Consider the following 14,188-nt stretch of genomic DNA (forward strand, 5'->3'; position numbering starts at 1 on the left):
CAATTGCGGCTACTTTAAGTTAGTAAGAATTACCTATCTTGGTGATCATTCTGAGCCTGAAAGCTCTAGAAACTATTTACAGTACTAACCATATTGTATTTTGAAGGAGTTGATCACTTAAGCAAGTCAGAAGTGCACCTTTACTCATTAATACTGATACACATAATTCATTCCCGGGTGGAGAAGCCATTCAGCTTCTCACTGCACATACACATATGGGGCTGTTTAACATCTTTCAGAAAGCTGCCTCCTGAGCTGATTATTATCAATGAAGCTGTGTATGTCAATTAATTAGAGTAATTAACATTGGTCACACAATGCCTGACTAAATGTGCCCCAACTCAAGTCAACTGTTTAACTTGATTTCTTATCTAGCTTCTTACAATAACACACTGATCGGCTATGAGTACACAATGAAAACCTGTTACTTTGTAAAGTGTGGTGCTTTGCTTTGGTCATGTGAATAATTAAATTCCCTTTGATTGATTACAGTTGGTGAAACTGGGTAGACCTTCTGCACAGTGCCAACTGGTATCAGGAAAGTCTACATGTTAAATTTCTCCTAGAGATGTAGCCCCAACATAAAACTCTTGATCAATGATAGCCATAAGCTGTCCACGACTTTCCTCCTTTAAGTGGACATGAGTTTCACCCTTCCCTACAGCCTTTAGGCTTCCATTATTGCCATGGCAACCACAAAAAGTACCTTTTTATTGTTTTCTTAAATACAGGTACAATCATCGTGAATTAGACTCGGCAAAAACCTGGATTGAGGAAGACGAGGGACCACATGACTTCACTGAGCTGACTGTGATTGGTGGATCCCAGTTAGCCTGTATGTCTGCTGGAAATCTAACCTCACCTGTAAAAACTACAGTAGAACATCTCCATGGCGATACAACAGGTAGGATGCTTAACTCAAATAACATTTCAACAAAATTAAATGAGGGGGTAAGAGGGTAAGACTTACTTGCAAAGGTGTCTCCTCATTAGATGTGGTCATTAAAATCCTTAACATGAGTCTCAGATCTTTGCATCCTCCAGTTATTACCATATTTCCTTCGTCAAAACGTAAAAATTATACTAACTCAAGTCTGCTTCTTTCTCTCTTCTCTTTATTCTTCTCTCACACCCTCACTGTACCCCTTCCCGTTCTACCCCTTCCCCTACTCTACCCCTTCCCCCACTCTACCCCTCCCCCACTCTACCCCTTCCCACTCTCCACTACCCCCAATCTACCCTTCCCCCACTCTACCCCTTCCTCAATCTATCCCGAATATACCATCCCCCACTCTACCCCTTCCCCACTCTACCCCTCCCCACTCTGCCCCTCCCCCCACTCTGCTCCTCCCCATTCCACCCCTCCCCTCTACTGTTTGACCTTGTGTGAGCTTCATTTAGACTTAAATTTGCCTGACTGAACCCATCATATTTATTTCACCCTAATATGTGTTTCATTCTATTGGTTCCCTTAGGGTACATTCACATTGGGTATGCACAGAGTATGGATATTGCCCACGCTAATCCAGATGTCCCTGTCAGCACCAGAGTTTATGAGAATGGTGAACTCCGAATGCCACACAGAACATTCTTTTGGAATGTGGAAATGATATCTTCTGGAAAGGTAACATTCTTCAAGCAACGACATTGTGTTTTCTGCTGTATATATGTTAACTGTTGATGGTAGGAATTTGTACTTGAATAGGTTACCATAACTTAGAAGTAATGTCATTAGCAGCTTAATGAAGTTAGTTGCAAACCGGTAACTTTGTTAGATCGATGTTTTGCTAACATCTTTGTCAGGCCTGTGTGATGTTAAAGATACGGTCACAACACTTTATTCCTAAGCGGCTCTTGCCTGCCCTGATTCTTGCATGCAAATTTTGCTAGAGGTATATATCACTTCTCTGAGTGTATTTTAGGACCAGTACTATTTTCATTTTTTTTTCAAAATGGAAGGACTTTCTTGGTATATTGAACATCTCTATGAGTCTGTGGTATTTAATTATTTGTTGGAAATATGATTTTTTTGCTCATTTTTATTTGCAATGCACACTCAATCAGTTGTCTTTAAAAAGTGGGGGTTTTGATGGACAGTTTATTCTCAATCGTCTAACTGTTTTTTACTTTATTTGTTTTTCTGTCATTTGTTTGAAAAAGTTGCTTCAGTGATAATTTGCTAACTAAAACAGTAAAAGGCCTGTGTATGTATTTACTTTATAACAGATTCCAGTCCTTTTGCAACCACAAACAAGTTGCTTTCAATACATATAACATACAGTTTAATCTCACAGTCATTAATATAATATTATGTCCTACTCTACACAGGTAACAGGTATTGAGGACCTGTTTGTTCACTACATATAACATACAGTTTAATCTCACAGTCATTAATATAATGTTGGTGTCCTAACTTCTTTCTCTACATAGCTAACAGTTATTGAGGACCTGTTTGTTCACTACATATAACATACAGTTTAATCTCACAGTCATTAATATAATATTATGTCCTTCTCTACACAGGTAACAGGTATTGAGGACCTGTTTGTCTTTGACAGTGGATATGTCAGGTTTGATAGTAACTCTAGTCTTGGAGAAGATGCAGAACAATCTCAATTCCATCTGAAATCCCTTCATGTCCAAGACGGAGGAACTTTTGAGCTGAGATCTCATGAGAAGGATGCTGGCATGGACATAAAGCTCGGTAATCTTACTGTAAGTATATCTCATCTGACAGTTATTTATGTAACTAAACTAAATATATGCTGTGGGTCTACATCCTCTGAAACTAACATATGAAACTTAACTAAGTACATCCTGTGGGTCTGTATCCTCTGACACTTACCTATGAAACTAAACTAAGTATATCCTGTGGGTCTATATCCTCTGAAACTTACCTATGAAACTAAACTAAGTTTATCCTGTGGGTCTATATCCTCTGACACTTACCTATGAAGTTAAACTAATTCAGAACTAGCTCACTGGGTTGTACACTCTCTGTTGGTCTTATATGTTGCGACTTGTTGCTGTGTTAGAATAGAACTAAAAGTTGCAGGATACATTTTACTTTCTGACAACAGTGGCCATCTATCGCTGTCAGTAATATGAATCTTAGAAAAGTAAAGAAAAAAAAGGACAAGCTATATTCCAATTCTGTTAATTAGACATAGTATTTTATCTATAAGGTTCTTTGCCTTACTTGTAAGTCCTTGTTGCCTTACTATGTTACTATATTAAAAAGACATAATCAGTGGCGGAGCGTCTATACAGTCAGAGGGGGCGGATGCCCCCCCCGACGGACTCAAATGGACTGCTGGGGCCCTTTTCAGCTTTTTACCTCATTTGACTTATTCACGATTATTGACTTTTTTATTGCTCTCTCATCTACCTATTGGCATTTGTCACATTTTGTTGGTGTAATTTTCTGACACCTATTTATTCTTCGTTGATCTGCAAATTAGCAAGGCCCGGAAAGGGTCATTTCCAGCGATCTAGGGAGTATCTTTACTCAAAAATTCTGTACGCCCTGCACCAACCTGTGGTGGCGCTCCGCTTAGATAGTGTCGAAAGCGCACCTGCAGACCATTCTCGACCCCCTGACCAATACCCCTAGCTCCGCCACTGGACATAGTATATTTTATCTATAAGATTCCATGCCTTACTTGTTAGGCCTTGTTGCCTTGAGACAGTATATTTTATCTATAAGATTCCATGCCTTACTTGTTAGGCCTTGTTGCCTTGAGACAGTATATTTTATCTATAAGATTCCATGCCTTACTTGTTAGGCCTTGTTGCCTTGAGACAGTATATTTTATCTATAAGATTCCATGCCTTACTTGTTAGGCCTTGTTGCCTTGAGACAGTATATTTTATCTATAAGATTCCATGCCTTACTTGTTAGGCCTTGTTGCCTTGAGACAGTATATTTTATCTATAAGATTCCATGCCTTACTTGTTAGGCCTTGTTGCCTTGAGACAGTATATTTTATCTATAAGATTCCATGCCTTACTTGTTAGGCCTTGTTGCCTTGAGACAGTATATTTTATCTATAAGGTTCTTTATATTTCTTCCATCTGCAGGTGTACGGTGGTGGCTTCTTCAAGTCCAATGATCGGTTTAATCTCACAGCGGATCATCTCTTCGCTATCCACTCTGGAGGAGAGATTAACCTTGATCATGGTGGCTATGAAACCATGGAAACCAGAGGACCTGTCAATGGCTATGTACCATCTGAAGGACCTGGTCAAGGTTATGGAGAAGTGGGTAAGTATACATGAAGGACTTAATGACAACATATGGAATCCTTGCGGAGCTCGGCACAAAACAGCGCAGCAAATATCGCTACAAAATAAGCACATTTCGAGCGAAGTCTTTTCATAACTTTCTAAGTATAACCCTCAGAAAACTCTTTCTTATGTCATTTCGAAGATTATTGTGTCCTCTTTACAATATTGTGTCGTTATTTATTATGCTTGTGAACTAAACCCTGTACTTTTTAATCTGAAAAAGTAAAAACCACTTCAGAATTGAACCTCTTCAAAATATCCCTATCTCTCAATGCTTACATTGTGCTTGCTGGTAATGTGATTGCATAACCAATTATTTTCTATGCCAAAGAAAAGTTTGTTGACTCTTCTCTCTAATGATATAAAATTCGACTTGATTGGTCAATATTAAGGCTCCTACTTTTCAATAGCAAATCAAAAGCATCGTAAGAATTTTGTGAAGTCCTCCTTTACGCGGCTAATCTGAACACACCACAGTGTGCAGTGCTCTCACAGCAGTTTCGGAGAGTAAAAACCGCAAGCTTCCTGTGCGTATACAACAGCATTTAATTCTCCGACAACGGGCCGTTTATAGAGCAAAGGTTTCCATATGGGATTTATTCTATAGTTTATATGACAGTCATTATACAGTATGAATAAATGTTGCAGCATCTATATTGATAGTAAGTTGATTCTTGTTACCCCGGAAACCACTGGACAGAGTATTGGCCGGGTTTGGCCAAGATGATGATTATCTAGCAAGAAGGTTACTCTCTCAAAGGCTATTAAGTGACCATGTCAAAAGTTGGATACTGGGGGGGTAGGGTTGAGGGGGGGTCTGCAGCATGACCAGGCTGCATAGGACATAATTTATTGTGCTCCACAGTTTCACAGAATAGACACTGCAGATCTGCAGAGATAATCACCTAGTGTATGATATCAGATCGTGTTGTAAAGGTTACAGCAGGCACAGCAATTAATTATGCTGTGTATGCAATAATTTATATACTTCTATTCTGCTGTATATGCAATTGCTTATAAAATATTTTAAAAAAGCATTTGTTGAATATTATATACGTTATATTTAGATATTATCAGTCTGATATTTAAACACTTGTAATATTAAATGTCAAAAACATTACTTGAGTCCTTACTAACTTGAGATATTATAAGGGGAGTGATTTATCTTTACTTTTCTGCAGGTAGCAGCAGTGGAGGGAGTGGAGGTGGACATGGTGGCAGCGGTGGGAGGAGTAGCTCTCAGGTCAAAGTTGGTCTACCCTATGGCTCTATTTATGAACCTGTGGATTATGGAAGCACTGGAGGATATGGACGAGACTATGGTAAATATCTATTGCATATTCATGAATTGAATATTATATATCCTAGTAGATTACAGTGGGGTAAGTGAATGTGTACATGGTGGCAGGGGTGGGAGATGTAGTTCTCATCTCAAAGTTGGTCTACCCTATGGCTCTTTTTATGAACCTGTGGATTATGGAAGCACAGGGGGATATGGACGAGACTATGGTAAATATCAATTGAATGTTCAAGAATTCTTTCTTATTTCCTAGTAGCTTGTAGTGGGGTAAGTGCATGGTGGCAGGGGTGGGAGATGTAGTTCTCAACTCAAAGGTGGTCTAATATATCACTCCATGAATGAATCTGTAGACAATGGATGAACTGGAGTATAATGAAGAACTATGGTAAACATCTAATGTGAATATTTATACATTCATTCTTTCTTTTTTTTATTTCCTGATAGCTTGTACATGTACATGGTGGCAGCAGTGGGAATATTAAGCCATCAACTCAAAGTGTGTCTAATGTGTGACTCTGCTGATCCTTTAGTTACTGCTAATAGTTAGTAATTTATTACTTCTACACAGGTCAGTTGTACTTTGGAAATGAAGCAGAACTTAACACTGTCGTTCGGCTTGGATTGGGTGGAAGAGGAGGAGGAGCCATGAAAGCCATGGCCAGGCACATATTCATCGACGGAAAACTGACAGCCAATGGGGAGAATGGAGATGTTCATGCAGGTAAGTGTCATTAGGGTAACTTACAGCCAATGGGGAGCATGGAGATGTTCATGCAGGTAAGTGTCATGAGGTAAACTTACAGCCAATGGGGAGAATGGAGATGTTCATGCAGGTAAGTGTCATGAGGTAAACTTACAGCCAACGGGGAGAATGGAGATGTTCATGCAGGTAAGTGCATGAGGGTAACTTACAGCCAATGGGGAGAATGGAGCTGTTCATGCAGGTAAGTGTCATGAGGTAAACTTACAGCCAATGGGGAGAATGGAGATGTTCATGCAGGTAAGTGTCATGAGGTAAACTTACAGCCAACAGGGAGAATGGAGATGTTCATGCAGGTAAGTGTCATTAGGGTAACTTACAGCCAATGGGGAGAATGGAGATGTTCATGCAGGTAAGTGTCATGAGGTAAACTTACAGCTAATGGGGAGAATGGAGATGTTCATGCAGGTAAGTGTCATGAGGGTAACACATTAGCATATGTATTCAGCAGCTCGAAAACCAGTCTTGTCAGTCAGTCTCACAATGTTTTCTGGTCTTACTTCAATGAAAACTGGCAGAACAATTCATGTAAAGCTGTGTCATATACCTGAATATTTAACCTAAAAAACTTGAAGTTAGAAAGGGGTTGCTGTGTTTTGAAAATATGATCACAGTCTCCATTTGCTAAATTCACTGCTACTATCAACTAAATCTATTCATAATGGTTGCTATAAAGAATTTTAGTGTCAATATTTAAATTTTTTCACTGAAGTGCGATTGATTTCACCTGAGAAGAAAGATAAACAGAACTTTGCTGGTAAAACAGAGATGAACATATTTAAACTAATGGTACGGAAAATTAGTTAAGACTTTGAATATCACTAAATAGTGTAATATGTAACTGCGTTATTCTGTTTACGGTAGAGATTTCTTATTGCAACAAAATGTTATTGATCCTCTTTTCACACAGTTGCGTCAAGTTCTTTTTGTATACTATACTTTAATGCTTAAGTGCACTTTCAATGACAGTAATATTTATTAGTAACAATTATCCTGTTTCTAATAGATAATCGTTAAGATATGTTCATATTGTCACTACAAGTCCCAACTCCAAGCACAACATGAGAGGCCCAGTCTAGAGTCATTTTTCTAGCATTAGAGAATTGTCCCAAATGGCTGAAATTGTCCCGACTAGGTGCACCGGGCAATAATGTGACTTGACCTACAGGGAAGAGATAAAACTGATTATGTAGATATCTTATAATATTACTTTCATTTTAGGTGGTGGGTCCGGTGGCAGTATTTGGTTGGACTGTGAGGAGCTGGATGGGGACGGTGAGATCTCAGCCAATGGTGGTAAGGGTCATACTTACTCTGGAGGTGGCGCTGGTGGTCGGGTGGCCATCTACCATCACAGAATGCATGACTTCAACGGAACCATCTCTGCATATGGAGGTATGATAACTGATGAGTATTCATGTTGGCATTTTTTATATTTTTGCTTCCAGTGGAACCTTGATTGATGTGTTTGTCAGAGGTCCTCTTGCTGGAGGTTGAAATGAAATTTGCTGTAAAGCACAAGAAAGGTTGAAAAGGCTATGACTGGAAAAATATTTGAGATCAAAGTATTAGACTTCATAACGTGACTATAATTCCTTAAACGTTATATAATTCCAGGGCCCAAAGGTGATTGGAATGTAATAGTTAGTGAATTGCATAAGAACACCTAGAGTAGGATGTGTGCATCTTTCAAATACAACATTTAATGGAGAAGTCAGTGCAACTTAGTGTTTCACATTCATCAAGTGTGGTTCACTGTAGTTTAATAGCTGGTTAATGACCTCACCAGTTGATAACAATGATAACAAATGTATTCAAACTCTTTTATGCAGTGTAGTTTAGGCTAAGGTCAGTTTATGTTGAATGTTTTGTAGGTATAAGCCAAGTATTGGCCTAGCCCTGTGTTCACACTAGCCATATGTTTCACACTAGCCATATGTTTCACACTAGCCATATGTTTAACACGCCATATGTTTCACTCTAGCCATATGTTTAACACTAGCCATATGTTTCACACTAGCCTTATGTTTCACACTAGCCCTAGCTATGTTTAACACTAGCCATATTTTAACACTAGCCATATGTTTCATACTAGCCCTATGTTTCACACTAGCCATATGTTTCACTCTAGCCCTATGTTTCACACTAACCATATGTTGTACACTAGCCCTATGTTTCACACTAGCCATATGTTTCACACTAGCCGTATGTTTCACACTAGCCATATGTTTGTGCTGAAAGTGCATTGTTTCGCTCAGCAGGGAGACGATACTAAAGTTACAAATTAAACCTGCTGTTTTCATAAGACTCTCAGCAGTTTAGATTTGATGAGGAAATCTGGTTGAGGTTACAAGTATATGACAATAACTTCTGTTTTACTTCAGGCACTGGTTACAGCAGTTATTCTGGTGGAGCAGGAACAGTTTACTTGGAGAGAATCGAGGATGAAAGTGACTCTGACAGACGTACGGTCTACAAGATCCTTAAAGTAGACAACAAGGGCATCAACCATCCTCCCACCCAAAATATTTTGAATGGTGTTTATGATGACATCACAGAAGTAGGCGGAGTCACCTGGTTGTGGCACTCCTCTCATGAATATCAATTTAATGAGGTAATGCAGAAATTGTCATTTGAATTATTTCATCACATTTTCCTGTGATATTCATTCGTTTCTGTTCTGACATCAGGTCTGAAGTTTCAATTCCAGATGTTTGTGATCAAATCATAATTGAAGTATTGCACACTTGACGTGAGCCTGCAATACTGGTGTGCATATTCTAGCATTATATAGTGGTCTGCCCTCATACTCACACTCATAGGGTGAACTGTACATAGTGGTCTGCCCTCATACTCACACTCATGGGTTTGTACTGTTGCGCATATTCCAGTCTGCCCTCATACTCGCACTCATGGGTTTGTACTGATGCGCATATTCTAGTCTGCCCTCATACTCACACTCATGGGTTTGTACTGATGCCCATATTCTAGCATATAGTTGTCTGCCCTCATACTCACACTCATGGGTTTGTACTGTTGCGCATATTCCAGTCTGCCCTCATACTCGCACTCATGGGTTTGTACTGATGCGCATATTCTAGTCTGCCCTCATACTCACACTCATGGGTTTGTACTGATGCCCATATTCTAGCATATAGTTGTCTGCCCTCATACTCACACTCATGGGTCTGTAATGGTGCCCATATTCTAGCATATTGTTGTCAGCCCTCATACTCACACTCATGGGTTTGTACTGGTGCGCATATTCTAGCATTATATAGTTGTCTGCCCTCATACTCACACTCATGGGTCTGTACTGGTGCGAATATTCTAGTCTGCCCTCGTACTCACACTCATGGGTTTGTACTGCTGCGCATATTCTAATCTGCCCTGGTACTCACACTCATGGGTTTGTACTGGTGCGCATATTCTAGTGTGCCCTCGTACTCTTACTCATGGGTTTGTACTGCTGCGCATATTCTAGTCTGCCCTCATACTCATGGGTTTGTACTGATGCGCATATTCTAGTCTGCCCTCATACTCATGGGTTTGTACTGATGTGCATATTCCAGTCTGCCCTCATACTCACACTCAGGGGTCTGTAATTGCGCTCTCTCTTGCAACATTCTAGAAAGCCAGCTTAGATACTATTTCATTATTAAGTACTTCTTGTACTCACTCTTAGGGGCTTGTAGTCATATTTGTACTTATAACTGAGTGGGAATTCTTTATGTACTCTTACTACAAGAGTACTTTCTTGAGAGTAAAAAGAGTTCTGCCCAGAAACTGAACATTATTTATACTGCTTCATCAAGATAACTGTCAAAGAATTGGAGCGATGCCCTAAAAAATCCTTTGGCAACAATCAAGCACAAAAGATAACTTGAAGAAACAGAACACGTAAATCTTTCATTATGTAACCAGCTTGAGCATACTTGGCTAGTTATAAAGGAAGTAATTGATAAATTTGAAATAATGTTTCTCTTTCAGACTCACGTACATGGCAATGCTCACCTCGCTGTCTTGAGTGACACAGAGAGGGAGACAGTTGTAATAGATGGCGGCTCGCTCTACGGGGATCGCTCGGCAGTGATCCACATTGGAATGAATCAGTCCCTAAGCTTTGATTGGGTGGATGTTTACTTTGCTGCTAATGTTATGTTGTACAGGTGAGTAGAATTTATCACAGCTGTTCAGAGCAGGTTCACGACAAGTTATAAAGAATTGCGTTTGAAACTGAAAAGAAACTGTTTTATAATTGATTCATCTCAGATGCTGCAGTTAAAGGTAGAGAGCTATGGGTAGTTTTATGTTCTGTTGTAACAGCTGATAGTGCTTGCATTGCTCAACTATTGGGTGTAATATTTCAAAACAATACCAAGCATTACTCAAAATAAGTTAAGAGTTGATCAAAGGGAGATTTTCTTTGCTGATATTTTTACCAAGTGGGTATTTATCAGTGGAAAACCAGGCCTTACATTTTGGTTTTCCATACCATTAAAGATATGTCCTCATTATATAGCAGGTTTACATACCACACAGCACTAATTCCTATATTCATTAGATTCTGTAGATGCCTTACAGCCCTGAATGTCTGTAATGCTGGGTAATCTCTTTCATTACATCATGGTGAAGTTTCGAAATGTCTTTGTCGCATAGTCCATGCGATGTCCCTAAATTATGCGATTCTCCGGTTACTTTTGTCATTTCAGACATGGCTGGATGGCCATCCCTTCTCGTTTGAGTATGCGGGATGTCTGGTTCCAGGTCAGGGGAACATTCTCCCATTCTTTGGAGCTGTTTGTGGATAGTGGTGGATCCCTATCCATGTGGTCAGAGGGCAATTCGGCGGACCATCCAGTCGGTACTTTCAAATTTACCGACATTACGGTTCGAGCCAACGGTGAGGTCGTCTGGTGGACTTCTGCTGATTTCCCCGAAATGACTGTTTTACTTCGAGATTTGAAGATCAATGCTGGTGGTGAAGTGATAACAAACCAACTGATACTAGAAGCAGAGAATGTTACGATTGATACCTCTGGTATGGAGAACTTTTACAGAAATATATTAAAATAATGTTATTTGATATAATAAATGTATCTGCCTGGGGTGAGACAGAAACTAATTCATATTTCTGGTTTTGATAAATTTACAGAAATGAATCAAAATAAATAAATGAATATGATTCACGAAATTAACGCTCACTTCTTTGTAAGTCCCTCATTGCTACTCTATAATTGATCAGAGGAAGATAATTGTTTATATGTTGCAGCTCAGGAGAATGATATTCGCATGCCTTACCCACCTTGTGCATTGGTGGTAATGACAATAGTTCATTTAATTGGGAATTGGTATAAACGTGAAGTGTTTTAATCCTAATAGGATCAACCTCCATATTTAAATTAAGCTTCCATATTTACCCATTCAAACATCCATATTTTAATGAGACATGTATCCATTTTTAACCATATTTATATTACACATCCATATTCAACCATATATATAAATTCCAATATAAACTCCAATATTTAACCATATTTACATTCAAATCCATATTTAACCATATATAATTTTTAACTTCCATATTTAACCATATTTAAATAAAATGTCCATTTTTGGATTTTACACAGCCAGAAAGTTGTTAAAATGAATTATGCATTTTGATAGGAGCAAACTTGAAGAAATCATGGGCTCTTTTCTGTTCTTCATAAGTTTGCTGTTCAATAATTTTTCTCTTGATTAAGGAATGTATGTATAGAAGTAACAGATGAATGTAAACCAGAGGAGAATGTGTTTTAGAATGTTAAAGGTCTAACTATCATTCCAACCTCATTCGGGAAAATGATTCAAGCTATTACATAACTTTAAACTGCAATGGCTTATTTATGAAGAGAACCAGGTATTTTGACTATTTTGATCATTTTCCTGTAAAGAATGTGATTTACGTATGGTTTGGTGTACAGGTCAATTCCATGCTGATGGAGGTGGCTATTCAGAGGGCCCAGGAGTGGGAACACCACCATTATCTAAGTATCCCAGCACAGAGGGGGCCAGTGGAGGTGCCCATGGTGGAAGAGGAGGTCGTGGTTATTATGGGCTATATTCCTCACAGGGGTACGGGTCTGTTCATACGCCAAGGACGATGGGTAGTGGTGGAGGTACATCCTCAGGAACAGCTGGATCTGGAGGAGGTGAGTAGGAAGATATCTAATTATTGGGGATGGAGGGTGGGGGAGAAAGTACCTCATGGGGGTATGGTTCTAGTATTATGTCAAGGACAATGGGTAGTAGTGGAGGTACATCCTCAGGAACAGCTGGGTCTGGAGGAGGTGAGTAGGAAAATTTCTATTGATTGGGAATGGAGGGGTGGAGGTGGGAGAAAGTACCTCACAGGGGAATGTTTTGTTCATATGCCAAGGAAAATGGGGGAGTGGTGGAGGTACATCCTCAGGAACAGCTGGGTCTGGAGGAGGTGAGTAGGAAGATTTCTATTGATTGGGAATGGAGGGGTGGAGGTGGGAGAAAGTACCTCACAGGGGTAAGGGTCTGTGTGTACACCATGGACAATGGGTAGTGGTGGAAGCACATTCTCCAGAACAGCTGGGTCTGGTGGAGGTGAGTAGTGAGATTGATTTAGAATGCAGGAGGGTGGAAGGGGGGGGCGGGTCACTGGACATGGTATCAACAAGTCATCAATAAGTTTGCAAACCTTGTGTACCCAACTGTATTAATGATATCCCTGAGGTTAATTGGTACAGTATGTTATTAGTATGTTAATTAGTTTAGTGGCCCCCAAAAATGCTATGAAGTATGTTTCCTTCATTCTTTACCATAGAAAAGCATTGATATCTCTGTTAGCTCATTTTCATTAATTTAAACTAATAAACACAGTTTCACATATATTGTTCTAGTATGCAAAGAAACCTGGGCTTAGTTACAACCAGGGAATATTTTAGTGTTCAAATTTTGTCTCATGAAATACAATAGTTACTGTCTACAATCAAATGCTACACATCTTTGCACTTGTATAGCTTTTATAAATGTCCACAGGGGAATGATAAAAGTATAAGTGCAACACAGTGAATATATAATGTAAGCTCAGTTATGCATTGTGTCAGAGACTGTTACATTGAAACATGATTTGGTGAATGTGCAATGTATCGGATGTGTGCTCTACCCAGTAAGCAGATTAAAGGTGCAATGTATCGGATGTGTGCTCTACCCAGTAAGCAGATTAAAGGTGCAATGTATCGGATGTGTGCTCTACCCAGTAAGCAGATTAAAGGTGCAATGTATCGGATGTGTGCTCTACCCAGTAAGCAGATTAAAGGTGCAATGTATCGGATGTGTGCTCTACCCAGTAAGCAGATTAAAGGTGCAATGTATGGGATGTGTGCTCTGCCCAGTAAAGCAGATTATTGATAGTATGAAGTGATATGACAATTTTATTCTTTACATCCTTGTTTGATCAGCCGTGAGACACATTCAATACCTTTTGTAGTAGCATGGATGGCCAGTTATAATTTTTAAATACACTGTAATATTTAATATCATAAAAAAAAAATTTAGCCAGCTTAAAATGCATTCTCAAGAGACACCCTGAAAGTGACAGAACACAAACTGTATAAAGTTACTCTTAAATTGTGATTTTTTTGGTTGTCGTAGGAACCATTTTGATGACTGTAAGGGACACTCTACGAGTTGAAGGAGAGCTTCGGGTGAATGGAGAGGCAGGGACCGGGTACTCAGGTGGAGGCTCTGGTGGAAGTATTCTGGGATATTTGAATCATCTGGATGGCACTGGTAGTGTACAAGCACTGGGAGGAAGGGGTAAGTGGAGG

The 14,188-nt window shown here is 39.4% G+C and overlaps 1 protein-coding gene across 5 annotated transcripts in view; it reads left to right on the forward strand.

Annotated features, from left to right (window-relative positions):
- Positions 1–14,188, forward strand: part of LOC139954933 (uncharacterized) — a 119,831-nt gene that overhangs the window by 9,124 nt on the left and 96,519 nt on the right. Inside the window, exons 8-20 of one of the 5 annotated variants that reach the window (XM_071954946.1) lie at positions 732–904; positions 1,476–1,624; positions 2,524–2,715; positions 4,081–4,264; positions 5,469–5,609; positions 6,156–6,308; positions 7,569–7,742; positions 8,732–8,961; positions 10,338–10,516; positions 11,060–11,388; positions 12,311–12,505; positions 12,787–12,819; positions 14,013–14,177. In XM_071954946.1, coding sequence (XP_071811047.1) covers positions 732–904; positions 1,476–1,624; positions 2,524–2,715; positions 4,081–4,264; positions 5,469–5,609; positions 6,156–6,308; positions 7,569–7,742; positions 8,732–8,961; positions 10,338–10,516; positions 11,060–11,388; positions 12,311–12,505; positions 12,787–12,819; positions 14,013–14,177 — 2,297 coding nt within the window. Of the gene's footprint in view, positions 1–731; positions 905–1,475; positions 1,625–2,523; positions 2,716–4,080; positions 4,265–5,468; positions 5,610–5,712; positions 5,797–6,155; positions 6,309–6,668; positions 6,700–6,733; positions 6,756–7,568; positions 7,743–8,731; positions 8,962–10,337; positions 10,517–11,059; positions 11,389–12,310; positions 12,539–12,786; positions 12,820–14,012; positions 14,178–14,188 lie in introns of those variants that run through there. The other 4 variants (XM_071954945.1, XM_071954947.1, XM_071954949.1 and 1 more) reach the window with 4 other exon arrangements.

This window comes from Apostichopus japonicus, chromosome 17 (assembly GCF_037975245.1).
Source record: "Apostichopus japonicus isolate 1M-3 chromosome 17, ASM3797524v1, whole genome shotgun sequence".
Taxonomy (NCBI): domain Eukaryota; kingdom Metazoa; phylum Echinodermata; class Holothuroidea; order Aspidochirotida; family Stichopodidae; genus Apostichopus; species Apostichopus japonicus.